We start from the raw sequence: 25,532 nt of genomic DNA on the forward strand, positions 1-25,532 counted from the left end.
CTCCCTCTCTCGGTCTTTCTGTCTCTGTCTCTGTCTCTCTCTCTCTATCTCTCCCCCTCTCTCTCCCTCTCTCTCTTTCTATTTTCCTGTCTCTCTTATATGTGCGTGTGTGTGTGTGTGTGTGTGTGTGTGTGTGTGTTAGTGTGTGTATGTGTGTGTGTTTGTGTGTGTGTGTTTGTGTGTGTGTGTGTGTGTGTGTTTGTGTGTGTGTGTGTGTGTGTGTGTTTGTGTGTGTGTGTGTGTGTGTCTGTGTGTGTGTGGTCATTTAGCTGTTAGTAAGTTTATTACTTGGTTAGACAGTTATGTTGTGTATCTAATCATTTACAATTCAGAAATGCCATGAGCTGTATACCATATGCTATCCACAATGAGCTAAACATTGACACAATGTTTCAGCCAACTTGACCCCAAACAGCATGCCGACTTCCGTCACTGTCGTGTGCCTGCTCCTGTTTTTAAGTGAAGGCGTACACGGATCACAAGACAGTACGTTGGATTTTGCTTTTGTTGCATTGGTTTGGTTCTTTTGATTGTTTGTATTTTTACTGTTTCAAGTCTTTCTTTCTTTCTGTCTTTTGTCTTTCGTTCTTTATATGTCTTTCTTTCTTTCTTTCTTTCTTTCTTTCTTTCTTTCTTTCTTTCTTTCTTTTGTTTTCTTTTCTTTCTCTCTTTTTGACTTCTTTTCGTTCTTTTGTTTTTTTGTTCCTTCCTTTCTTTATAAGTAAGTGAATGCATGGGTGAATAGATGTATGAATTCCTCAATGAACAAACACGATAATAAATAGTATGCATGAATATTTGCATACACGCACCGTGAGAGAATGAAAGAGAAAGACAGGCAAACAGACAGACAGACAGAAACACAGACAGACAGAGACAAGACAGACATGCCGACATACATGCAAACGGACAGACAGTCAGACAGTTGCTCATCAATACTTAAAACAAAATACACATGCAGCAAGCACGAATAAATATACCACATGCTCCCGGACTATAAGACAAAAGAGGTCTCTCAGGTCGAGCCGCAATAAACAGTTAGGAACACTGTATCAATGTGCCTAATTTACCGATGGTGTATGTTTCAGTATCTTGCAACTATAAAGTCGACATGTGTCAGTGGAACAGTGATGAAAATACAACACTTCAGTGGATACGGAATGACAATAGTTTCTGGGAATTGAGCAGTAAGTTCTCAATTCGCTCCCCTGCACCTACCACTACAACAAATCTCGATAATGAGCATGAACGTGCAATGGAAGACAAAGATGTTCGTATGATTAACGTTTCGTGTGTGAAGATTCTGTTGTTGTTTTTCGATATGATTATTCGCATTGAGACAAATAAATATGTGCCTACTTGGTGAAACAAGTCAAAAGGTATCAGGCCAGTCGGAAGTTGGACGAAAAGAAACTCACACTGATAGCAAGAAATTGATGTTTCTTACATACGTACGTTTTTGCCCTCCTCCCCGCCCAAACACACACATTCACACAACATAAATAAATACATAAGTAAATAAATACAGTAAAAAGCATCATTTTGTGTATGCAAACCGAAAAATCTATACCTGTGTTATTTTATGCAAAACGGACTCATTTCAGAAGCTGTCACGTAGCCCCTGTGACACAAATCTCATTTGAAAATAGTGTTCCAGATGGCCAATTAAGTGCCTTTTGAACTTACAAAGTTTAAATAAGATAACACTGACAATACTTTTTAGTTGAAGTGCAAAAAACAACAGCTGTTGCAATGGCCACGTTAGCCCACGCTGTAAACCGTGCTACTAGATATGAATTTTATTTGTGTCCCAACAGTTGAAGACTATCATTTGGAATTGAATATGGACAACGCAAAGGTCAACAACACGGGCAGACTGCTGAGTCCCCAGCTGCAAGGTTCCTTCAACCAGACATGTCAACTGAGGTTCATCTATTCTCTGGAGAACCAGACCGCGTGTCAGCTATCAGTGTGGCTGAGAACCCAAACCGACGTGCCCATCTTGTTGACAACTCTTGTTGATACTAACACATTTGACAAGTCGCCATATATCGATGTTCCTTGTACAGCAGAGTCTTACCAGGTATCAGCCTTTATTATTATGATTGTCAGATCAAGTGCAACATAGCATCTTACCAGCAGAAGACTTATATGACCAATAAAAATACGTGGGACTGTATCCCTAATTTTCGGGCTTAGGGAAAATGTTTATCATGCACCAAAACAAGCTGTGTGCATGTAATCCGAGATTATTAGATAAAGAGGAGGAGAGGGTGGGAGGCAGAGAGAGAGAGAGAGAGAGAGAGAGAGAGAGAGAGAGAGAGAGAGAGAGAGAGAGAGAGAGAGAGAGAGAGAGAGAGAGAGAGAGAGAGAGAGAGACGCAAGACGTAGGACGTAAGACGTAAGACATTTTATTGATTAAACACACAAGGTTCATTTCAACGGGGAGGGAGGGGGGGGGGGGGTCGGTAATACATGCCGTGTGTTTGTATTTATGGACAATCACCCGGTTTTATCTCTTTCTCCCTAACATATACTCACACGAACGCACGCACGCTCTCACTCTCTCTCTCACTCTCTTTCTCTTAAACCTAAAGACATATCCAGCGCATGAATGAACAATATGGATAGGTGCAACGACAAACAAGTTTATAGTGCTAACATACATTATCGGCTTTCAATCATGTTCTATCGTTCCACGGCACAAATTCTCTCTCTCTCTATCTTTCTCATTCTCTCTCTTTCTCTCTCTCTCTCTCTCTCTCTCTCTCTCTCTCCCTCTCTCTCAGACTCTCTCTCTCTCTCTCACTCAGTGTTTCTCTCTCTCTCTCCCTCTCTCTCTGAGAGAGAGAGAGAGAGAGAGAGAGAGAGAGAGAGAGAGAGAGAGAGAGAGAGAGAGAGAGAGAGAGAGAGAGAGAGAGAGAGAGAGAGAGAGATTATTTTAACCCTGACACATTTTAGTCTGGATTACCTATTTGCTCACGTTCATAATTGCAATGTGGTGATATACAAACATAGGTTGTTTCCTTATTTTTTCACTGTGTTGTTTTCCAGATAATAATCGAAGGGAAAAAGGTGTCAAATGAACGTTGCGGCACAGCCTTCAACAAGCTTGGCCTTTACAACCTAGAGTACATAATACATCAGATGACGGATGGAAAGAGATATAGCATGGGAGATAACGGACAACATTCAGACGATAGTAAGTAGCCGTTGACGATTTGTATTTGTACTTGAGCTTTGGAGACACAATGCGGGGAGTAACTTGTACAATTAGAACTTCTGCGTTTAGACAGGCCAGAACAATTATTGCTTGACACGCAGAAAAAGTGAGCAATTAAAGGGAGGCAAGCCTGGTTGTAGTGTTGTAGTTTCGTACTGCGTGTCGTGTTACTTCACAGCAAACCTTCCTGGGACAGCGCAGTGTGTGTGTGTGTGTGTGTGTGTGTGTGTGTGTGTGTCTGAGTGAGTGTTTGAAGGGGTTGACACATGCGAGTGGCGTATACTAGAGAGAAGAAACTGACAATTTTACAATGGAATGAATATTTATGGAGGCCCAAACCACATGTCTGCTTTATGATACGTTAGCTTTTTGTCACCGGTATCGCTATGAATACTTATACAGTCGAACCTGTCTAAAGAGACCACCCAAGGGACTGAGAAACAGTGGTCTATTTAGACAGGTGGTCTTTATGGACAGGTTATGTATATCGTCATAAAAACCGTCGGGGATCATTTGGGGTGGTCTTTTTGGACAGGTGGTCTCCAGGGCAGGTACGACTATATCTGATATGATATATATATTGCTCGGTGTGTATGTTAATACTATTCATCTTTTCGAAACAGTTGAAGCAGACGAACCCTTGCCGGATCTGTCCAAGTGGGCTTTCGCCGGCATCGTCATCGTAGTCTACACTGTCGTAATCGCTGTGGTCATCTCCTTCATTTTCCTGCTGAGGAGGTTCATTCGTGGACGGAGGAAGACCAACACGAATCAGAACAAGAGCGATCAAGTCTTCTGCAGCGTTTCAAACTCAAAACAACATGTGTAAGTTTGCTTCGTTTAATGCCAGAAAAAAACAATATTTTTGATAAGAATATCAACATGTTTGGGTTCGATTGTAGACGAATCAATAAACACACGAACTAACCACAAACATAGGCTAATCCCTAACATACAAGGTACAGATTTATAGTTGAAGTCAGATAAAGTTATATTGTTTACGTTTTACGCACACACACGAATTAATAGACAGACAAACAAACACACAAACAAACAAACACACAAACAAACAAACACACTCATTCACTAACCAATAACCTATCTACCTACTTCACTAACTCACTTACTCACTCACTCACTCACTCACTCACTCACTCACTTACACACTCACTCACTCACTCTCTCACTAACAAAACAAACTATGAAACTAAAAGAAACCAAACACACACTCTGCGTGGATGAGATTTTATACATTTGGATCAAAGTGTTTTTTTGTGTTTCTTTGCACAGGCAATCTCCACCAGCTTCTGGTTCTAATGATGTCAACCATTACTCTACCCCAGATGATAAACAAATACAAGGTAAGCTTGTTGATCTTTTTCATCGCAAAACCTATACCAATTATTACATGATGTTACAGTGCATCTAAATTCTGCCTCTACTTTTCAGAATCGGGTTGCAAAGGTGCATTCTCACTGCATGTGCTCACCAATTTACTGTGTGTGTATAGTACACTGGAAAACATGTCAACATTCACTGATGCACACCATTGTGAAAGAAATGAGGGTTAGCAGATAATTATTCCATTGACATAGGCCTAGTCAGTCTTGGTTTCATAGACAAACAGTGATATGCAATCAAGACCTTCAAACCTGTTGTGGATAAAGTGAGAAACTATACATAAAACGTTATGTTAACTATCATGTAAATGCAGGAGGCATGTTTGTTGCTGTTGTGTTTAACCTGGGAAACTGTGCAAAATGCAAACTCGTTCCACGTGGTAAAATCGAAAAAAAACATTATTAAAACATTGGACACACCAATGCTTTTTACGCGTAGCATGTGTAAATATGTATATCAACGAAAACACATATCGCAATCGAATTAATATTACACAAAAAAACCATAATTAATCATTGCATTTCACACAGACCAAACCGGCGGTTACGCGACTCCAGCGGAACCAGCATCACCCTACGCCGTGACAGGAGCCTCGCCTTACGAAGAAGCCGGTGTCAGCAGAAAAGGAAAACAACCGGGCCATGTTTCTTCTTTAAACCAGGAGTATAACAGGCTGGGCTACAACCCCGCATTCAAGACGAAAGGCGAGTTGCCTCAGAACCACTACGACCACGCCAACACCGAGACTGGAGCGTACAGCACTGTGCACGCTGAGGCGAGGAAACAGGACCAGCTGAGAGAGATGGCGGCGGTTCAGTACAGTCATCTGCAGCGAAATGACGACGTCATATAGATCCAGAAAGCAAGAGTGATGAGCGCTTTATATTTGTCTTTTTGTGTGGTTAGATTAGGTAGCGGAAAGTCTGCACGTTTCCCCTAGGAAAAGCTGCCTGCACTGTATTTTAAGGAAACGTTAAAAACAAAAACAAAAACACCCAACAAACATTAACAACAACAATCAGATAAAGAAGTTAAACATATCGTCCCCAATAACTAAGATATGTTCCTTCAGCCCCATTATCGTGGTTTAGTGTGTGTGGGTGTGTTAGGTTTTACCGAGCCTCTGGCAAGCTGTAGTAACCTGTGTATGTCTTAAAAAAGGCCATGTACTACACTGAAACTCTTTCGACATGCTGTTGCCTATTCTCCACTTGCACAAATCACAACTAAATTAATGTGTGAAGCTAGTTCTATTTAAGTTTTGACTTCAGGCAAAACCAAGAGAACGAAACACAAAGCCTGTGTTTTTATCTGTATTTTGTTTTAGTTGAGAAGGCATCGTTAGATAATGATTTTGCGATGTGAAATGATTTAGTTCGATGATTATTTAATGTTAGTGTTATATAGCCACCTTGAAACACTCAGTGGCCACAACATCGGCAGTGATGTCCAGGTCGACTTCACATTGAATATTAACTGCCACGTAGATTTGTTGTGCGCGCTTCAACGGAATATATTTTTTCTAGGGAACAATTATGCAGGTGTTTTTTTTTTTAAGAGGTTTTCTACGATAGACGTGTGATTTACCAAATATATTTCTGTGAGTTTACGACAGGAACTGTGTCAGTTAGAGACCCCCACCCTCTTGACTTTTATTTTTTTTATTCAACTTGCTTAAGTGTATATTATTTTCCCAACTTTATCAGGCAATTTCTATCTGATGCATAATGTCCAAATGTTGTCTTTCGGTGTGTTTCCAAAAAGTGTCGGAATTTTGTTTAAAATGAATGCTATTTTTCAAATCTGTTCTTTTTATCATTAAATTATCAATAATTTCAAAATGCTGTCTATGTTGGGATTAAGAATACATCTTCTAGTTAAATGGTAATTTGTTATCTATGCAGAAAAACAAAATGGTATCTTGTATATCAATGTCAGCAAAACGTACAGGTATGTGACTTTCTTTTAAATCCTGTTTTGTGCTGATGTCATATATAATGATCAGTTGATGGTATTAAATAAAATATCTGGATTATTCCACTTGTAACAGATGCAAAGAAGCAAATCATTGGATACAAATGAAAATGCTAATAATTTAAAGTACTTTTTTGGTCTCTCGCCTATTTTTTTAGGAAAAACAAGGGGAAGACATCGCAAATAAAACGGAAAACGATACAACGCAATGAACTATCAGACACAATCATATGTACACAACATACAATAGAGCACATCCGAATATATATACTTTTACAAACGGATAATTCACCTTTGTGCCTTTTTGTATTATTTATAGCCTACAAACGTTTGTCAAAGTAACAGAATGGTGTCGTGCACAAAATGACGACACTAGCTGGTCAGGCTCGTGTAATGCTGAAGCATATGCGATACTTTCCCGACTAAATGTGGCAATTTTGCTGATGATTCGTCCAAAGCGATCAAATGTGACCCTCCACCACGGAATGAGTCGCATGTCACCTTTGCATGATTTTCATATTTTTACATTTTCATAAAGAGTTGTTTATGCTCTATCCAGTGGTGAAAACCGTTTTAGAAAAGTGCAAACACTGTTTGAGTTATAAGCCTATGACTAAGGTGACCCTCATACTGTTACCAGACACTCCCCGGACTTATATTTAAGCCTAGTGCAGAACCGCGCGAGGTGACATGCGACTCATTTCGTGGTGGAAGGTCACAAATATGCAACGCAAAATACCCCAAACAGCAAAGCACAATAAAGTACAACAGAACATGTTATGACAATACAACAGTCGAAACAGATAGCCTGTTTAACGTTTCAAAAAACTAAATGTAAAAACACCGGAAATAAAAAGCCACGGAAACGTGAGTAAATTGAACGTTAAATAAATAAAGCGAAGCGTTCAACATTACCTCAATCTAATGGTCTGTTTATTGGAAGGACAGTACATTATGTTAGAGATGTGATGCAGATATCGTAATCATGCAAGCGCCCGCTCATTAAACATTCTTTGATTGTCTTTTTTTTTTTAATGCTACGAATTAATTACTAAGACCATTGGGCCAACGTCCTTGTGAATGTTTCCTTGTCTATGTATTATTAAACGTTCGAAAAACCATTTACCACCAAATTCATTTTTTTCCTGATATACAGATTGTTACCACAACATCAAAACATCTATATTCATAACAACGGGATACTATACTATTTACACACGTCTGAACCATTTGCATTATTCTCCCGATCAAAAGTGGCTACCGTGCTGCTAAGCCTTCCAAAGGTCTGGCCATATTCAGATACAATACTCGGAGAAAATGTGCGCTGCATCGATTTATAGGTGTGTTCGCTACTGTTGCTGACACTTTATTCCCGTTATTACTACTTGGGGTACAGGCAGTTCACATAGTTGTCGGCATTTCCTCCAATTACAAACAACTCGTCATATGGTCTGTTCTCACTGTCGCTTCTGTTCAGGCTTTCGTAGGGGTTGTTTTGATTGGCTAGCACGTCGTGTGGTCTGTGCTGCGTGTTCTGATAGGTCGAGTCAGCACCCTGGTTCATGTACTGGACCTCCCTGTCTGATTCTTCTGAAGGCACGTTGTGATCTGCAACAGTGTACTGCAAGTGTGATGACTTGCTCGTTTCAATTGTCTTGTCCCGAGAACGATCGTTGGGTCACACAATAGTGAACAAAGAACCCTTACATTTATTACCAGACTGTGTCGAATTTGGAGAAGAAAGCTATTAATTGCGAACTCGCCTTGTACAGAGTGTTATTATTTCATGAATGTATGCATCTGCTTGGCACTTGTGACGGTTAAGAAATCAATTCATAAATATCCAACTCCTTTAACACTTTCTACCCCAACTATGTTGACCAAGTTTGTTTTAGCCGTGACCAGCTGTGCTGCAGCAGGTCACTCAGATCTGTAGTAACTGTGTAGAAACTGTGTATCAACACGCTGGAATGCAGGCGTTAGATCGACGTTACAGGAAGCGACTAAAGCTAACAGTCTGAGCGAATATATCCGTACCTGGTCAGATGGAGCCAAATGAGTTAAGTAAGAGACTTACCGAGTGTAGTGCTGCGGTCTGGAAAGCTTTGAATACTGCTAATGTCGCTTGAAGTATGGATTGATAGAGCGGGCCTGTAATAAAACAACATTTTCAGAAAGAAACAAAACAACAACTTTGCGAGCAAGTCTAAATACAAAAATCAATGATGGGAATACACTTACAGTACTTTGCAAACAAATCTGTTATCATCTCTTCATATTTGAAGCTATTATGCTAAGATAAAACTGTAAGCTTTATGTTCATAGTAACATGTCGCAAAAGAGGAAAATACAATAACAATGTTTCACACAGTATCTTATGTTTTTTTTTATTATTATTTATTAGTGAGTATTTCTACGCACATACCCTCCCAGAGGGGAGGCTCATGGCGTTTACAATATGCCGTGTGAGATGGAATTTTTTACACAATATATCACGCATTCACATCGGCCAGTAAATCTCAAGCGTGTTAGGCGAGTATATACTTTTCACGGCCTATTATTCCAAGTTTATGTTTATGGGACTGTCAGAGTAGGCCATCTATATTATTATTTTTCTCTGATGCAAGCAGCAAAAAACACAAGAACATATAGTTTTTCTTTCAGATATCTATGCAGTTAATTTGTCAAGGAAAACTAAAGTACCATGAAAGTGACAGTTGCGTGTGATACCTCGATTAGAAGCGTATTGAAAAAGACCAGAGATTTACTGCGCTTGCAAAATGAGGTCGAAATCAGGAAGAAATAAAACACTCAACTTGTCAATGCAGTTGTTGAAATTCGCAGTGGCTTTCCTTTGGGCTAATCTCTGAAATGATAGTATTCCTTTTCCCTGTTCTTGATTTGGCGTGTGTGTGTGTGTGAGTGTGTGTGTGTGTGTGTGTGTGTGTGTGTGTGTGTGTGTGTGTGTGTGTGTGTGTGTGTGTGTGTGTGTGTGTGTGTGTGTGTGTGTGTGTGTGTGTGTGTGTGTGTGTGTGTGTGTGTACAGCGATTCGGAGGAAACTACTTGACTGATCTTTATGAAACGTTATATTAGAGTTTCTGATTATGATATCACCAGAAGTTTGTTTTCATTTTGTCGATAAATGTCTTTGATAAAGTCGTATCCGGCTTTTTTTAAAGGTGAGGCAGCACTGTCACGCTGTCATTTTTCAACCAAATTGGTTGACATTTAGATACGTTTTGGGGAGACACTACTGATAAAGCTCATTTTTGCAAATGAAGTTAAAAAAAAGATTGCTTTACTTGGAATATAGTTAGAAACAAGAATCGTATTGCAACTACGAGCAATCATACACCGCTGACACAAAATTGACTCACTTTCTGTGACACGTGCTGAAGAGTCGAATGGTCCAGTGGGCAGTTCTGCCCTCGGCCACTGCTCGTCTTCTCAACAGGTAAACGTAAATGGCCACGACGAACATAATGATAACGGCAACGATGATAACAATAATGATGATCACTGCTGCTGACTCCGATGCCGGGGAGTCATCACGTGTAGTACCTATAGGAGAGAAAAAACAAACAAAAACGCAATATTAAAATAAACAAAACAGAACAAGCCAAAAAATCAAGGTAAACACCACATAGAAGAACAGCATTGTATTCACACTTTCACGTAAACAAACACATCAAAACAAACGCCATTGTCATCATTTTCACCAGATTTCAGTCATAACTAGCTGGGTAACAAAAAAACACTTCATATGAGACAAAATCGAGGTGGAGAATGTGGTTCAGGTGAAACGTGGATTGTCAAAGTAAAAGCCAATCACGCTGTTTATTGTAATGTGTGGAACCATAGCGGCTTTCGATTCGTGTTTCCGATGAAAACGATTGTAAGCATTCACTCTCAAAGACCCAATCAATGTTGATAATAACTGCGGCAACTCAAGGTCAATTTGCAACTTCTCTATGTAATCACGAAATGCACGACGAAAACTCTTAAAACACTAAAAAGAAAAGGCATATGATGGAAGGGCGCTGGTTCTGAGCGACGCTTAGTTTTGGAGATAGGTGTGACCACATGACGTCATTTATACTTTTGTCATCGAAGATCTTTCGTATTTCAATCCGTGTCATTTTCCAGTTCTGTGTTCTGCGGTCGTTTTGACTGACTTGACAAATTGAGAAAACCAATGACATTTTATTTTTGCGAAGCAACTGAATATGAAAAGAAAAGAAAGCGTGCAGAAGTATGTTTGGGTCCTGCAAGACTTTGTGACCAACGACTTCTCCCTTGGAAGAAAATACAGATGTCTGCTTTTCGTCTGCTTTGAAGATAGGGAGATTTTACAGCGCACACGGTACATTGCAAGTCGTATTGGACCGGAATGCTGTTATTCTTCTTTCTTCGAAGTACCGTAGATTTGTTCTTGGCCATATTTTCTAGCTGTGCATTGTTATATTATGGGAACAACACGTTTGAACGCAAATTCCCAAAGAAATTCTGATCATTATTTTGCTCCGGAACTGCAACGTCGATTTGCCCAAACAAACAATTCTGGCTAAATATGCGGAAACAGACTGGGAGTGTCATATGTGTTAAACGGGTTTGGAAGAACTGCTCATAATTTACATAGCACTCCGGCCGTGTTCTTTTTTTCGTCACACCCAAAACCGTTATTTGCTTTGGGCGATGCAGCAATAATATGCCAAAAATGTACTGATCTCACAAATACGACGGCAATACTGAACATTGTTTAGACTTGAAGAAAAGTAATGAAGAGGTTACGTTTTACGTCACACTCAATTAATTCGACCCTGAATAGCATTTAAAAAAGTACGTTCAACAGAGGGATCCCCGTCAATTATAATGCGTACTTATCCTCTTCAAACATTATGACAAAAACGATGTTTTGTGGCTTGTTGTCATACCAGCAATTCCTGTTGGTCCTCGGGTTGCTATTTCATCTCTCTTTTTTTTTTATCAATCTCGGCCTTCGGCCTTGGTCGATACAAATGAAACAGAAGACGATATGCTCCCCTCAGACTAAAAGAAGATGGTCTGTCAAAAAGCCACCAAACATCTTATATTATACATTCTGCTGTCGTTGCTAGTAATGATGCTTATAATAATGATGACGCTGATGAAGGTGGTGGTGGTGCTGCTGCTGATACGGATGATGATGAATTTCAATAGAATTATCAAAACACAATCAACAATCAACAATCAATCTACAGGTGAATACAGTATGTGAAGTGTTTGTGTGCGAGGTGCACGCGTATCAGAGAGAGAGAGAGAGAGAGAGAGAGAGAGAGAGAGAGAGAGAGAGAGAGAGAGAGAGAGAGAGAGAGAGAGAGAGAGAGAGAGAGAGAGAGAGAGAGAGAGAGAGAGAGAGAGAGAGAGAGAGAGAGAGAGAGAGAGAGAGAGAGAGAGAGAGCAGTACATGTGATTAAAAAAAAGAAAACGATAAGCAATAATTATGTACAACAGAGTCTGTCTCCCAAAAGTAAATCGTAACAAAAGTAATGAGTTACAAAGCTGAACTGAACTGAACTTTATTTTAAAAGGATTAAGATTTAAGGCTATGCTAGGCTTGGGACACACAAGTAGGTTCTACAATAAACAACATTTGAAAAAAAAAGAAATAATAGTAACTGTGACAAAATCAAAACGCGGTAAATCACACAGACATGAAGTAGTTTTCAACAAGTTGTTTAAAACATTTTGATGACTTAAAATGCTTGACATTTGAGAGAGAGGAAGAGAGAGGGAAGGGGACGGGAGAGAGAGAGAGAGAGAAATGAAATAACACTATCAGACGATGTTCTCATAACTTACTGTGTGTTGTTGTTGAAGTTGTTGGTGTTGATAGTGGTGGTGGGGATGATGTTGGTGTGGTCCCACCTTTTTCATACACAATATTATCAATCTCGATCTTGCATGGCTTTTCTGATGTTTTCTTTCCTTCAAGTATTATCTGAAATGACACAGATGATTTGACATGTCTAACATACGTATTGTTGAATCATTTTGGACCATGCAACAAATATGCTTAATACCAATCATCCCATCTATGATCCAACCCGTCATCACAGCGCAATGTATTTTTGTTTAAACCATAAGCAAAATCGAGTTGTGCCTTTGGAGAAGGAGGGAGGGGGGTAGGGAGGGGTGCAGATAGAAGAAAACCCCATGACATTTGGTCACGCAAGTTTTAAAACGCTAAAAGAAAGCCCATATATTGAAACAATATCCACGGTAAGACATTGCAAAGTTACGTAATTGTAACCATTTTGGGAGAAGAAAAAAACGTGGCTTGTGCACATTTATCAAGTATGATGCGGACTTGTAATGGCGATAAGTTATTTATCAAGCAAAGGTGCAAAACCAGCACATCTCTAAAAGCACCCTTTTCTGTAAAAGTGTAGTGGTAATGATCATCCTCAGAATGCACCAGATTGCACCATTTTGCATCCTTTTTTTCAAAATTTTCCGGGGGGGCATGCCCCCGGACCCCCCTAGCAAGCTAGGCGCTTCGTGCCGTCGGCTCAGCGCTTCGCGCCTTCAAACCCATATCTTCACAATATACTTTTGGAACCCCCTCCCCCATAAAATGAACTGATCCGCCCCTGGTGTGTGTGTGCATGTGTGTGTGTGTGTGTGTGTGTGTGTGTGTGTGTGTGGGTGTGGGTGTGTGTGTGTGTAATAATGTTCAAGTCTCTGCGTGGCGAAAGAAGTTTTCTTCTTACAAAGCAGAGCAATACAAAATCGTGTTAACATGACATTTGAAGTATCCAATTCAGCAAAAGCCGTCACGAGGGCAAGAGAGCCTTTTACTGTATTCTACCTGTCAAAAATAAACGACAATAGAAATTATCTTCTTAAATGTTTTTGTGTGAACGTTTACTCAGTTTTGAAGTTCATTTCACTCACCAAAGTCACACCATATATTGAGACAATATCCACGTTGCCATTTAACAGCAGAGCTAATTTGGTTTTGCCAACCACACATACCGGTCTGGAAATCGCAGGATACTGCAACAAATGGCAATGTTACGTGCAATGTTTAGAAACGATCATTTTACGACGGGAAGACTCTCAGACATTTAAGACAAGAATACAAGCAAGTATCAATCAATCAATCAATATGAAGCTTATATAGCGCGTACTCCGTGGGTACAGTTCTAAGCGCTTGTATACAATCATGCAGACGAATAGGAAGACTAATAATAATTCAAACACAGGTGAAATGGCCTGAATAACATGCGGCTATTACACTTCAGATTTATGAATTCCACTATTGCATGTAGATTAATACTTGACCAATGTTAATTAACAAAGATAGATTATAATGCAACTAACCTAAACTTGGCAAAACGTAGAATTGCAACCATGTTCGTACCCCATAAACCATTAATTCCCGTGTCGTTTCATTCAAACTTGCTATGCCTTTAAAGGCACTCAACGTGGCTGTCTGGCATACATTTCGGATTAAAGATGTATATTACAGGAGTCACGTGACCGCCTTCCAAATATGGGTACCTCCAACATCGACATGACACAAGTGAAGGAACCAATTACATTACTGACACAAAAAATGTTGACATACGATGAGAAAGTCACACTAATAATCTACCAACACCGTTTCTGGTTTCCATGCACATTCATTACTTTTTGTGGATGTAAAAAAGTCAACACAACTGTGACGAATTTTGAAACATTGCCCGGAATATTGCATTACATCTGTGCAAGTACTTGTAACGATCCCCACTTTAAACCTATGTACGTTCTATATGTAGACATGATATCATGAACATGTTAAAGCAACCCACGGAGTCGTTGCTGGAATACAGCGCTTTTTGTCATGGTACCCCTCACAATTGACACAAAAAACATCCGTTTTCAAACACTCATGCGATCAACGCCTGCATCAGTAGGAATGGCATAACACACAAAATGCGCAAGATAACAAAACAAAGAAACTTGTTCTTGATATAGTATTGGTTTGAGTGTTGCGACTCGCTACATCTGCAATAGCACGTAAGTGTGTACCTATGAATCTAAAACGCAACAAACGGCTGCGAGTCACACGAACTTATCGGCGGAGGTTAGCTTCAGAGAGCAAGGGACATGCAGAATATATTCGTCTGCACGCGGAAACACGACCTTTGCGTGACCTGCTTCCGGACTTTTAAAACTTCGAGTTGTACTGATCTTGTCTTGATGAAAAAAGACATCTTTTATGATTTATTAATGTTTGTGTTACAAGCTGTCAATTTATTATTTAGATTTTAAAAGTTAGTTCTAGCGCCAAAACGAAGCGTCCGATTGTGGTACTAGACAATCCGGCTGGCCACGCAAAAATAAATTATTTGAAAAGGCTCGCTCTTTACGGAGGGCACCTAAGATGTTCTCAAGCGGTGAGTGTTTAAACAAAAGGGTGCTTGTACTGTGTGTAAAAGCTTGACAGTGTCTGTGACCAGAAACTGATGGTTTACGTTAAGCTGTGCGTGCCTTTAAGACAGCTATTGCACTGTTTTAAAGAAAATATCAACTAATGAATTGAAGTTATTTTTTGGAGCGGTAATTGTTCAAAACAGTTGTTTTGGTTTTTGTTTAAATCTGCAACACTTGGGTTTTGAATTACAGCGATGATATGCATGATAGAAAGATACATGCAATCCGGAACAAAAAAAATAGTTAAAAAGGCCACGTACAAAACAAAACAAAAAAAACACCAAACACACAAACAAACACACAGGACAGGTCACATGCAAACATCGAAACATATATACATGTCAAATTAATGCCAAAGAAACAAGCAAACAAGCAAACAAGAAGAAATATACAACCAAAGAAAAATTAGACAGCCAAATAAATGAAAAATATCACGAAAGGGGAATACATCGTACAACAGAGACAGACAAATCGGAGACAGGGACAGAGATAGAGACAGAGAGGAAGAATAATCATCAACTCACCACACTGTGTTCCTGAAATGCAGCACAACACTGAGAACATTAATACTGCTGCTCTAGAGGTTTTGGTCGCCATAGCGTGCGAGTATTAATCCAAAACGCACTATCGTGGTTTACAAGTATTTACGAACTTGTTAAAGAGTAGCCTTACTTTTCTGAAACCTGCATCAAAGATGGTCCTTCAGAGAACATGCTTTTTGTCCATACAAACATCAGTTATGGCAGCTTTGCGAGCAAGTCAACGTGCTACTGTTTTAAATGGATCAGGAAGGCAATTCGTAACGGTTTAAAGTGTTGGCATCCATTTCTTGGGAAACGCTCAATAGTCCTAGCTGCCTTGTTTACCTATTTGCTCACATATTCTCTATAAGTACTTTTGCACATATTTGTTCTTCAAGTATTGTTATTTGTTTTGCTCATGCCGTATAATCCAAATTGTTGTCATGAGGGGTTATATTTAAAACCTATCACACAACAGGCATATCCGCCAAGTGACATGACCAGGAAGAACAACTGGTGATTGTCCTTACGTCATTTATATTTAAGGATATTGTACTTTTTTGTGTTAAACACACAAGTACTGTTATCTGGCTGGTCTTGTTTCAAGTTTGTGAAAGTATGATTTACAACATGTCTTAAATTACATTAGTTGAGCTGATCATTTACATTTGTCAAGTGGATTTCTGACAGTGTTTTATATGCCACCACTAAATGCAGTGTATGTGTGTGTGTGTGTGTGTGTGTGTGTGTGTGTGTGTGTGTGTGTGTGTGTGGTGTGTGTGTGTGTGTATGTGCGTGTGTGTGTGTGTGATGTGTATGTGTGTGTGTGTGTGTGTGGTGTGTGGTGTGAGTGTGTGTGTGTGTGTGTGTGTGTGTGTGTGTGTGTGTGTGTGTGTGTGTGTGTGTCCCGCGCGCTAACCAAAGGAAACGACCTCCACAGTAAACGTCTTTCTACAACTGTGGTACAATTTGCTGTACACAGTTCCTTCCCTTCAATTGTTGTGAAAAATGTTTGATTTTGTTGACGGTGTGCGACCCACGTGTTTTGAGATAAATGTACAATATGGCGGATCGTTTTGCTACAAGACGTATCAACTTGAAAATAGCGCTAGATGTTATGCAGAACGGTTATGATCTTGATCTTAGTGATGATGATAGTGGAGATGATATTTTAGATTCTGATGACGAGTGTGTGCCAATGTACGTTGATTTGGATGATGATTCGGACAATGTAAGTGTCGATCATGACACTGTATGACGAACCCATTGATATATAAATTGTTATTGTTGTGTTGCGGCAAAGTGGGTATTTTGACTGGATGTGAAGACAACAAAAGGTATGTTTTTTTCAAATGTTGCATATGTTTTCTGAAAGAGCAAGTTTCAAACTTTGCACAAATGTAAGGTTTGTAAGGTTATCTTGTGTTGTTGATTTTTTTTAATGGCTCAACATCATGCGCCGGGAGTGATAACGGGGGACAATTTAGACGAACCTGGAATGAGACATACATTTGAAAAGATAGAAAGTGCATGTACACATCTGTTTTTGTAAATGTTTATATCCTTACTAACCTAATAACATAAATACAAATGTTGATACACATAAGAAGCAATACAATAAAAATAAGATTCACATCAAAAATGCCAATTTTAAACCGGAGAAAATGATTGCTTTTGCCAGTTAAACGTTGTAATGTGTCTTTGTCTGTTTTAATCCTAGATTGTCCCTTCCGTGTTTCCATGGATTGTGCATGTACATTCTTCTCACAATACCTCTTATTGAGTTTTGTTTGTTTCGTCTCCAATATAGTTGTATTGCAATTGTAAACAAACCCCATTATCACTTTCAATGTCAATGTTCTCAAATATAGAAGGATAAACAGCAAACAATTTAGCTGTGGCCATCAGAGATGAGAACGTAAAGGTAGAAATGAAAGTATGTGAGATTATTCCTATGTAGAAATGGTATTTATGGTGTATGCACACACACACAGTAGTATACACTGACTGGTACGTCCTGTAAACACGTTTGTAAAACAATAAATCAACTATGAGCTTACATTGAGCTATTCATGTTTAATAATTGTGAAGAGCTGCGTTTTGTTATTCTTTGTTTTTTGTGTTTGTTTCTTCGATTAAGATGAAACCGATCGAGAACGATATATGCTCCCCTCGGACCCACATCAAAGCTGGTCTGACAATACGCCACCAAACAACTTTTAATGTTGATAATGGTAGCACGATACATTATTAAGGCACAAGTGTCAAATTGAACCACCTCAGCATATTGCCCAATATATACGGTATATATGTGCTACTAATAATGACACAATGTGTGTTACTGTTCTTCATCCCAGAGGTGGTCAAACTCGCTCAAAGAGCAAGAACTAAGAATTAACATTTTCGAAAGGAGGAAAATACAATAGCATGTATTTCGCTCAAGTCCAACTTAATCGCCAAATCGGGCAATATGGACAATTATTCGAAACACATCGTAACAACAACATGTGTGTGACTAGACTGTACAACTATCATAAATGTGTATCCGATTATCGAAACTGTGTACATTGGTTTGCGAGCATTATTCAAGCAGGATCAGAAACAGTCCTCTGCGACTAGGGTAAAGGTATAAGTTCCCATAGCCGCAGTATGTCTATACATATCAGCAAGCTGCCCATAAAACTGACATACAGATAAGAAATTCTGACTAAATGTGATTACGGGTCTCTTCCTTTCTCACATGAAATGTATAAAATTCAACATTAGGCCAACCAAAGAAAACTAATCAAATCCGCACCCCCTTTATGAAACCTGTTATTGAATATAAATGATTGCACAATATAGCTATTCTGATGAACACGTGAGGGAATTCGGGGGCTGTGATTGGATGGTCTTTTCCGATCATCAAAGCATAATATGCTACGGAAGTCGGCCATTTTTGCCAATATCCAAAAGCATATTGGCAATAACAAAGACGCATGGTTCCGGTTTACCCATCTGTACCACACGATGTTTTAATCGACAACAGTGTACACTGACAACTTGAAATTCCTCTCGGAAATGTTTTTCAGATTTACAAATGTCGATAGCATACCCTTTTCTGCTAACTTCCCGATGAAACAGGACTAGACCAGCTATTTTCTGTCCCTAAACACCACACAATGCCCAAAGTCAAAAGATGTAGTTCAAACAGGGGGGTAAAACGGAACAGCCGTTTTTGTGTGCCTGTGTGAGCTCAGTTGGCGACTGAGACAAACTTTCGCATTCGGTTTTTCTTACCTCGTAACACTGAATACCCCACTTCCCCTCTGAAGTATTGATGATCGACCCATGCACTAACATTCATGTAGTCGTTTATAACTGAGGTTGAAAAATTCGCTTCATGACGAGACAAGTATAAATGCCAATTACCCAAAATGAAAACTTCGCTGCCGTCTGCCCGCGTTGTATGGATTAGCTGTTCTCTTCTCCTCCCCTTGTTGCATCCTAGTTCTTCAGTTGTTTCTAGTTTTCCGTTGATGTTGTGTTTTGGTCTTCTTCATAAGTAGTCTTGTTCAAAATTAAAAAAAACTCAAACTTCTTTTTGTTGCATACGAATGAACATTTATAAAAAGCTGTTTAACAGCTGTGTTGTCAAATCTAGGTTTTTTTCCAAAGTCACTGTGGCGCCTGCGCAAAACTAATGCGCATAAGAAACGGCGTCTGGTATCAAAACCTGAGATCAACGCATCGACGCAAAAACTGTCATTTTGTAAGTTTGGAACAACAAATCAAGGTCAGAACAGCTATATAATCGCTATTGTGTTTTCAGCGTAGCAATAGGGTCTGATATTTAGACTCGAACAAGTATAATGCGACTCGTCTTCGACTCGTCGGCATTATACTTGTCTCGTCTAAATATCGGACCCTATTGCTACGCTGAAAACACAACAGCTGTTAATCTACTAAATTTGCAAATTTCCAAACTGTATGTGCGTCCCTGTAACCCGGAAAACCCAACAAGAAATTCTTGAAAGGGGTACCCGCGATAATTGTCAAATAACTTGTTTAAGGAATTGAGTCTCGCAAAACTTCCAAAAGTCATCCTGGTATTGGCACTCTGAAGTTCCAACGAGGGGGTCCTTGGATCCCCTTACAAATAAAAGTATGGGTCCCGGGACCCTCTAGGTAGAGCATCTGTGGGGATCGAGCCCCGCATGTAGTGTACTTCCCAAACAGTATTTAACTTAGAAGGACACGTCTACAACAAACCAAACTGCGTACATTTTATGATCAAAATTTACAAACTTCATTGTGTGGGAAATTAGAAACACGTCGAATTTATCGTACACATTGTCAATTTTTTTTCTTCCAAGGAGAGGTACAATTAAGGCGTTGCATACTTGCATACCAACAAACTTTGAAGCAAAAATGTGTTAAACTCATGGGTCTGTGTTAGTGGCGTCATGTGGGCGTATAATGACACTGTAACAGTGCAGCAGCTGCTCGCAGATATCATTCAATTGTGTTCTTAAATATTTATACTCACAAAATGCATGATGCAACAACAAATAAAGCTTCAGTGCAAAATACAAAAATATAAAACTTTAGTCGCTGCTTTTTCTTTGACACCGGGTTTTTGCCAGCAAATGTCAGCCAAGCAAAGTGTCCATTTGTTCTATAACCCGTTAGAACGTTCCATCAATGTGTTTTGATAACTTGCGATGGTTCAACTTAGTGTGCGGTCCAAATTGTTCCCCACCCCCTTCATCCCAATATATTGAGAGCAATCTAAGGAAGAAACAACAACAGTAGCTTCTATAGCAAAAAATACAACCCAAAACATATGATAGATGCAAAGATATTATTGAGTGAAAAGTATTTCATCTCCTTCAGAAAGCAACAGGCCTGCTAAAAGCATAAGCAAATATCGCTTGTGTTTCATGTGCCTAGGCAGTAACTTAGTCCCAAAAAAGTATGATACCATAAATGTGCCATTTCTTCGTGACACCTCAGTGAGAAGCGCGAAGACAAACTTAAATGTATACTGCTTGTGCAAACATACGCGGAATGAACCTGTCAGGAAGCAATATAACACTTCATTTGTCACTGCAAAACTTTTTTTCCTTCTGTCTTGTTTGTTTCTTTTATCAGTGTTTTTCCTTTGTGGTAATGTTTTACGAGCTTGTCTTTTTCGTCTTTCCTGATGCGTCAATGCGCGCGCGCGCGCACGCTCGTATGTGTGTGTGTGTGTGTGTGTGTGTGTGTGTGTGTGTGTGTGTGTGTGTGTGTGTGTGTGTGTAAGTTAGTCTGTCTGTCTGTCTGTTTGTCTCTCTGGCTGTATGTATGTCTGTCCGTGTTTCTGTGTGTGTATGTCTGTCTATGTGCCGTTCGGCGCACATGTACTTTTGTCTGTTTTTCTGTCTGCGTGCTTTAAGTCAAGTATGTTGGTAAAAAAGGAAGGTGATTTTGTGTTTTACATTGATTCAACCGGCACTCATCACAGGTAAACAACAAGTCGCGTAAGGCGAAATTACTACATTTTGTCAAGCTGTGGAACTCACAGAATGAAACTGAACGCACTGCATTTTTTCACAATGACCGTAGTCCGCCGCTTGTGCAAAACGGAGTGAAACTGACGAGCCTGTTCAGCGCGGTAGTGGTTTCGCTGTGCTGCATAGCACGCTTTTCTGTACCTCTCTTCGTTTTAACTTTCTGAGCGTGTTTTTAATCCAAACATATCATATCTATATGTTTTTGGAATCAGGAACCGACAAGGAATAAGATGAAATTGTTTTTAAATCGATTTCGGAAATTTAATTTTGATCAATTTGATTGAAAAATGAGGGTGTGACAGTGCCGCCTCAACTTTTTCAAAAGCCGGATATGACGTCATTTAAAGTATATATCGACAAAAAGAAAAAAACGTCCGGGATATCATTCCCAGGAACTCTCATGTCAAATTTCATAAAGATCGGTCCGGTAGTTTGGTTTGAATCGCTCAACACACACACACACACGCGCACAGACAGACAGACAGACACACACACATACACCACGACCCTCGTCTCGATTCCCCCTCTATGTTAAAACATTTAGTCAAAACTTGACTAAATGTAAAAAGGTACACGATTACACAATTCTCACACAGAATTGTCGTGTTTTGTCTCAGCCTTCCTTCTTCTGTCAAACGAAGTTAGATATGACTGTACTGGTCTGCCGCCAGCTCCCTTTGTTGATCACGTGCTTTATCCTCTGTGCTTGTTGTGTTATACTCTTCCATTTCGTTGTTGAAGTGGTCGTAATGGTTTTCAAACTCTTTGCTCATGTTGGACGCTTGCTTTTCACCCAATCTGTTGTAGACATCAGATTCTGAGGCTGACGCCATTTTTCGTTGAGCGTGTGGGATGGCATACACCGGATGCTCCCCTGAGCCGAGGTCTGACGGTGCATTATCGTGTTGTTTGCCGAGATTGTTGTAAGTGTCATTGGGAAATGTCTCAAAAGCGGTTCTTGTATCTTTCAGGGCCAATTTGGTTGAATCAGTCCCAGAGGCGCTGGGTCTTTCTGGCGGGTTGTCACTGGCAAGCGAAGTCGATATCGATCCTTTGTATATGTGGTCTTTGTGAGTGTTGTACTCATGTGTTGATCTCGAGACGCCTGCAATGATTTCCACACAAAAAATAGCTTAGTAGTAGTTATTAGCTGCAAGGCACACTCTTTCTTCTTAACCTAGACGTGTTTCTGTAGCAAAGCAACAACAACAAAGGATAAACAGTTTGTTTCTAAAACAAAAGGTAGAACAGTCTTGGAAAAATTAAAAGAAGACTGAGTAGTGTACTCCAATCTTTCAGCGATAGCATATAGCCTGTTTATCATCACATTAATGCAGGAGTAATTTCAGTCTGTCCGTTTACATTTAAACAATGCCTCCTCAGATTGATCCCCCACTACCCATTTGTGTTCGTGTAACTGCGATTTAACGCTATATCATACAAAGGTTGATGCCATTTTGAAGGATTGCTGAGTGTACTTATTGTTGTTTAGCTAGATCACTGCAATCATTGGCCCCTTGACTGTCAATGATTGCATCTTTAGTGATATTGCTGTGTGGGTAATACTGCGACGTCCCCTACAAACTACGTTAACACAACTACAGTGGTCCTATTTGGGGGAATATTTGCATACAATTTATCAGGTTATTTGCCATTATTTTTACAAGAAAATAAAATCTCTCAATTTGTTTGTGCAAATATCTTACTTATCTTATTACTTGTTCTAAGAAAAAAATATGTTGATGAAACGTCAATACTGAGAACACATGAACATTCATCAGAGAAACAAAACAAACAAAGACAAACCATCAACATACATGTAGACGTGAAAAGCACACTCATTTAGGCTAACACATACTGCACAGCCAGTTATTTATTTAACATGTTCATAGAACTCAATAAAAAAAAAAGTCAGACGGCTGAGCCTTTTGACAGGAAGGGGGGTGGGGGGCACTAATTTAACAAACATGCTGTGAGCAATCTATGAAAGTAACGGACTCAAACGACAAGTAGTTACTGTTCACTTGCACACCTTCCTTTAATAGCAGCGGTTTACCTCTTGGGGAAGAACAACACAACAACACCCGTACGTATAGCATACTTGCATGGGCGTCTAGTAATACCCGAATGTTAATGGTCTACGAAAGGCATTGCTATCACGGCAGTCGATGTGATGAGCGTGTGTCATTAACTTACCTCGGAGTTCCTGATCATCTGGACAATATCCGTTAGTATCTCGTGAGACTGGCCTGCAACGATAGTATAGCATATTTCTATTTTGCAAAAAAAATAAAACGTCATGAGAATTTAGACGGAAAAAGAAACGTGACAACAAAAAAAAACTTTTGTCCGCGCGTTTTCCTGTCTTCTTCTGTCAAAGTAAACATTATTCCACAATTTTCTCTTATGTCTTTCATGGGGAAATAGCTTCAGATCTTGTTCTTCTTATATCGTCCGCGGGGAGGTAACTACACATCTTTCTATTCTCTCTTCCGCGGTGACATAATTGTCATGTCTTGCTGTGTTCTCATCCACGGGAAAATAATCAACGTCTTCCTTTCCTATCTTCCATGGGAAAATAATGTCACACCTTCTTCTTGTTTACATGGGGAACTAATCAGAACCAAATCATATTTTAACAATCAGCTATCATAATTATACCACATTCACACAATTGACTCACTTGCTTTGACCCCTGCTGAAGAGTCGAATAGTCCAGTGGGCAGTTCTGCTCTCGGCCACGGCTCGTCTTCTCAACTGGTAAACGTAAACGACGACGACGAAAATGATAACGACAACGATGATAACAACTATGGTAATCACCGCTGCTGACTCCGATGCCGGAGAATGATCATGTGTAGTACCTAAAAGAGCAACAGACAAACATAACAGAAATATCAACATGAATAAAACAAAACAAGCCAAACAAACAATTACGGTAAACACAACATTGAAGAACGAAAATGTAATTACACTTTATCGGAAACAAACACTCCACAACAAACGCCATTACACATTCTGTTGCTGTTGATGTTGGTATTGCTGGTGATGATGATGCTCATAAAAGTGATGATGGGGAAGATGGTGGTGGAGGTGGTGGTGGTGGTTGTGGTGGCGGTGCTGATGGCGCTGATAATGATAGTGGTGATGAAGATGACGATGATGTTGCTGCTGCTGATTATGACGACGACGATGACGAGTATGATGATGATGATGATGCTAATGATGATGATGATGATGAGGAGGAGGAGGAGGAGGAGGAGAGATAGAGAGAGAGATAGAGAGAGAGAGAGGGAGAGAGAGAGGGAGGGAGAGAGAGAGAGAGAGAGCTAGAGAGAGATGGATGACAAGTATGATGATGATGATGATGAGGAGGAGGAGGAGGAGGAGGAGGAGGAGGAGGAGGAGGAGAGATAGAGAGAGAGAGAGGGAGAGAGAGAGGGAGGGAGAGAGAGAGAGAGAGAGAGAGAGACAGAGAGAGAGAGAGAGAGAGAGGGAGGGGAGAGAGAGAGGGGAGGGAGAGCAAGTAATGATATAACATTATCAGACATTCAATGTTCTAAAAACTTACTCTGTGCTGTTGTAGTTGTTTTTGTTGTCGTTGATGGATTTTCAGACAACGGCAGTTGTGTAGTTGGTGCTACTGCTGCTGTTGTTGTTGTTGTTGTTGTTGTTTTTGTTGTTGTTGTTGTTGTTGCTGTTGTTGTTGTAAGTGGTGGTTGTGATGGTGTTGGTGGTGATGTTATTATTGGTGATACTATTGTTGCTGTTGTTGATGATGTTCTTGTTAAACAAGTTGTGGTCCCACCTTTTTCATACACAATATTATCAATGTCGATCTTGCATGGTTTTTCTGATGTTTTCTTTCCTTCCAGCACAATCTGAAATGACACACATGCAACACATGTACTGACGAATCGCCCAATCTACCATCCAACCCACCATCACGGCGCAATGTCTTTTTAGAAAATCAAGAGCAAACTCAAATGTGTTTTAAAGGGGTGCCGATTGTAGAAATCCGCATGACATTTCGTGACGCAAATTTAGAAACTCTAAAAGGAAGCACATATTAAAATTGTGTACATACATACGTAATTGTAACCAGTTTGGAAAAAAGGGTGGTTTTGCACATCTGAAAAACTGTACGGCCTTGTAAAGACAGGTTTAAAGTTCAAAGTTATTTATAAATCAAACAAGTTAAACCAACTCTACTACAAGCACATTCGTTTTCTGTAGTCCATTTTCGTAAATTAGTAAGTGACAATGTGAGCTCATTTTAAATCTTGCATTTACAATAATATGATACTTTTTAATGGACATGAACGTTATGGTACCTATTAGTAATCAATGAGTTATTCTCCAGAGCTGGGTACCAGTGAAAACCAAGTTACGCGTGTGATAATCTCTTTGTTCAAATG

General features: G+C 39.7%; 2 protein-coding genes across 5 annotated transcripts in view; both read left to right on the forward strand.

The window, feature by feature from the left end:
* The window catches only part of LOC138971293 (MAM and LDL-receptor class A domain-containing protein 2-like), a 10,263-nt gene extending 6,790 nt beyond the window's left edge, over window positions 1-3,473 (forward strand). For 2 of the 4 annotated variants that reach the window (XM_070344010.1, XM_070344011.1), the window contains exons 2-5: window positions 397-486; window positions 1,089-1,187; window positions 1,818-2,083; window positions 3,055-3,473. In XM_070344010.1, the coding sequence (XP_070200111.1) occupies window positions 417-486; window positions 1,089-1,187; window positions 1,818-2,083; window positions 3,055-3,210 (591 nt within the window). In that variant the 5' untranslated portion in view covers window positions 397-416 and the 3' untranslated portion in view covers window positions 3,211-3,473. The remainder of the gene's footprint in view (window positions 1-396; window positions 487-1,088; window positions 1,188-1,817; window positions 2,084-3,054) is intronic. The other 2 variants (XM_070344009.1, XM_070344008.1) reach the window with 2 other exon arrangements.
* A 318-nt stretch (window positions 3,474-3,791) lies between these two features.
* On the forward strand, window positions 3,792-9,439 carry LOC138970181 (uncharacterized). The gene is made up of 3 exons (XM_070342674.1): window positions 3,792-4,048; window positions 4,514-4,584; window positions 5,155-9,439. The coding sequence occupies exons 1-3, from the start codon at window positions 3,792-3,794 to the stop codon at window positions 5,475-5,477; spliced, it is 651 nt and encodes a 216-aa protein (XP_070198775.1). The 3' UTR covers window positions 5,478-9,439.
* Window positions 9,440-25,532: the final 16,093 nt, after the last annotated feature.

This window comes from Littorina saxatilis, linkage group LG7 (genome assembly GCF_037325665.1).
Source record: "Littorina saxatilis isolate snail1 linkage group LG7, US_GU_Lsax_2.0, whole genome shotgun sequence".
NCBI lineage: Eukaryota > Metazoa > Mollusca > Gastropoda > Littorinimorpha > Littorinidae > Littorina > Littorina saxatilis.

Bases quoted from the DNA above. Each gene is read 5' to 3' on its own strand.
- LOC138970181 (XM_070342674.1), top strand. From the start codon at position 3,792: ATGATATATATATTGCTCGGTGTGTATGTTAATACTATTCATCTTTTC. The intron at 4,049-4,513 runs GTAAGTTTGCTT...TTCTTTGCACAG, and splicing joins TCAAACTCAAAACAACATGT to GCAATCTCCACCAGCTTCTG. The intron at 4,585-5,154 runs GTAAGCTTGTTG...CATTTCACACAG, and splicing joins AGATGATAAACAAATACAAG to ACCAAACCGGCGGTTACGCG.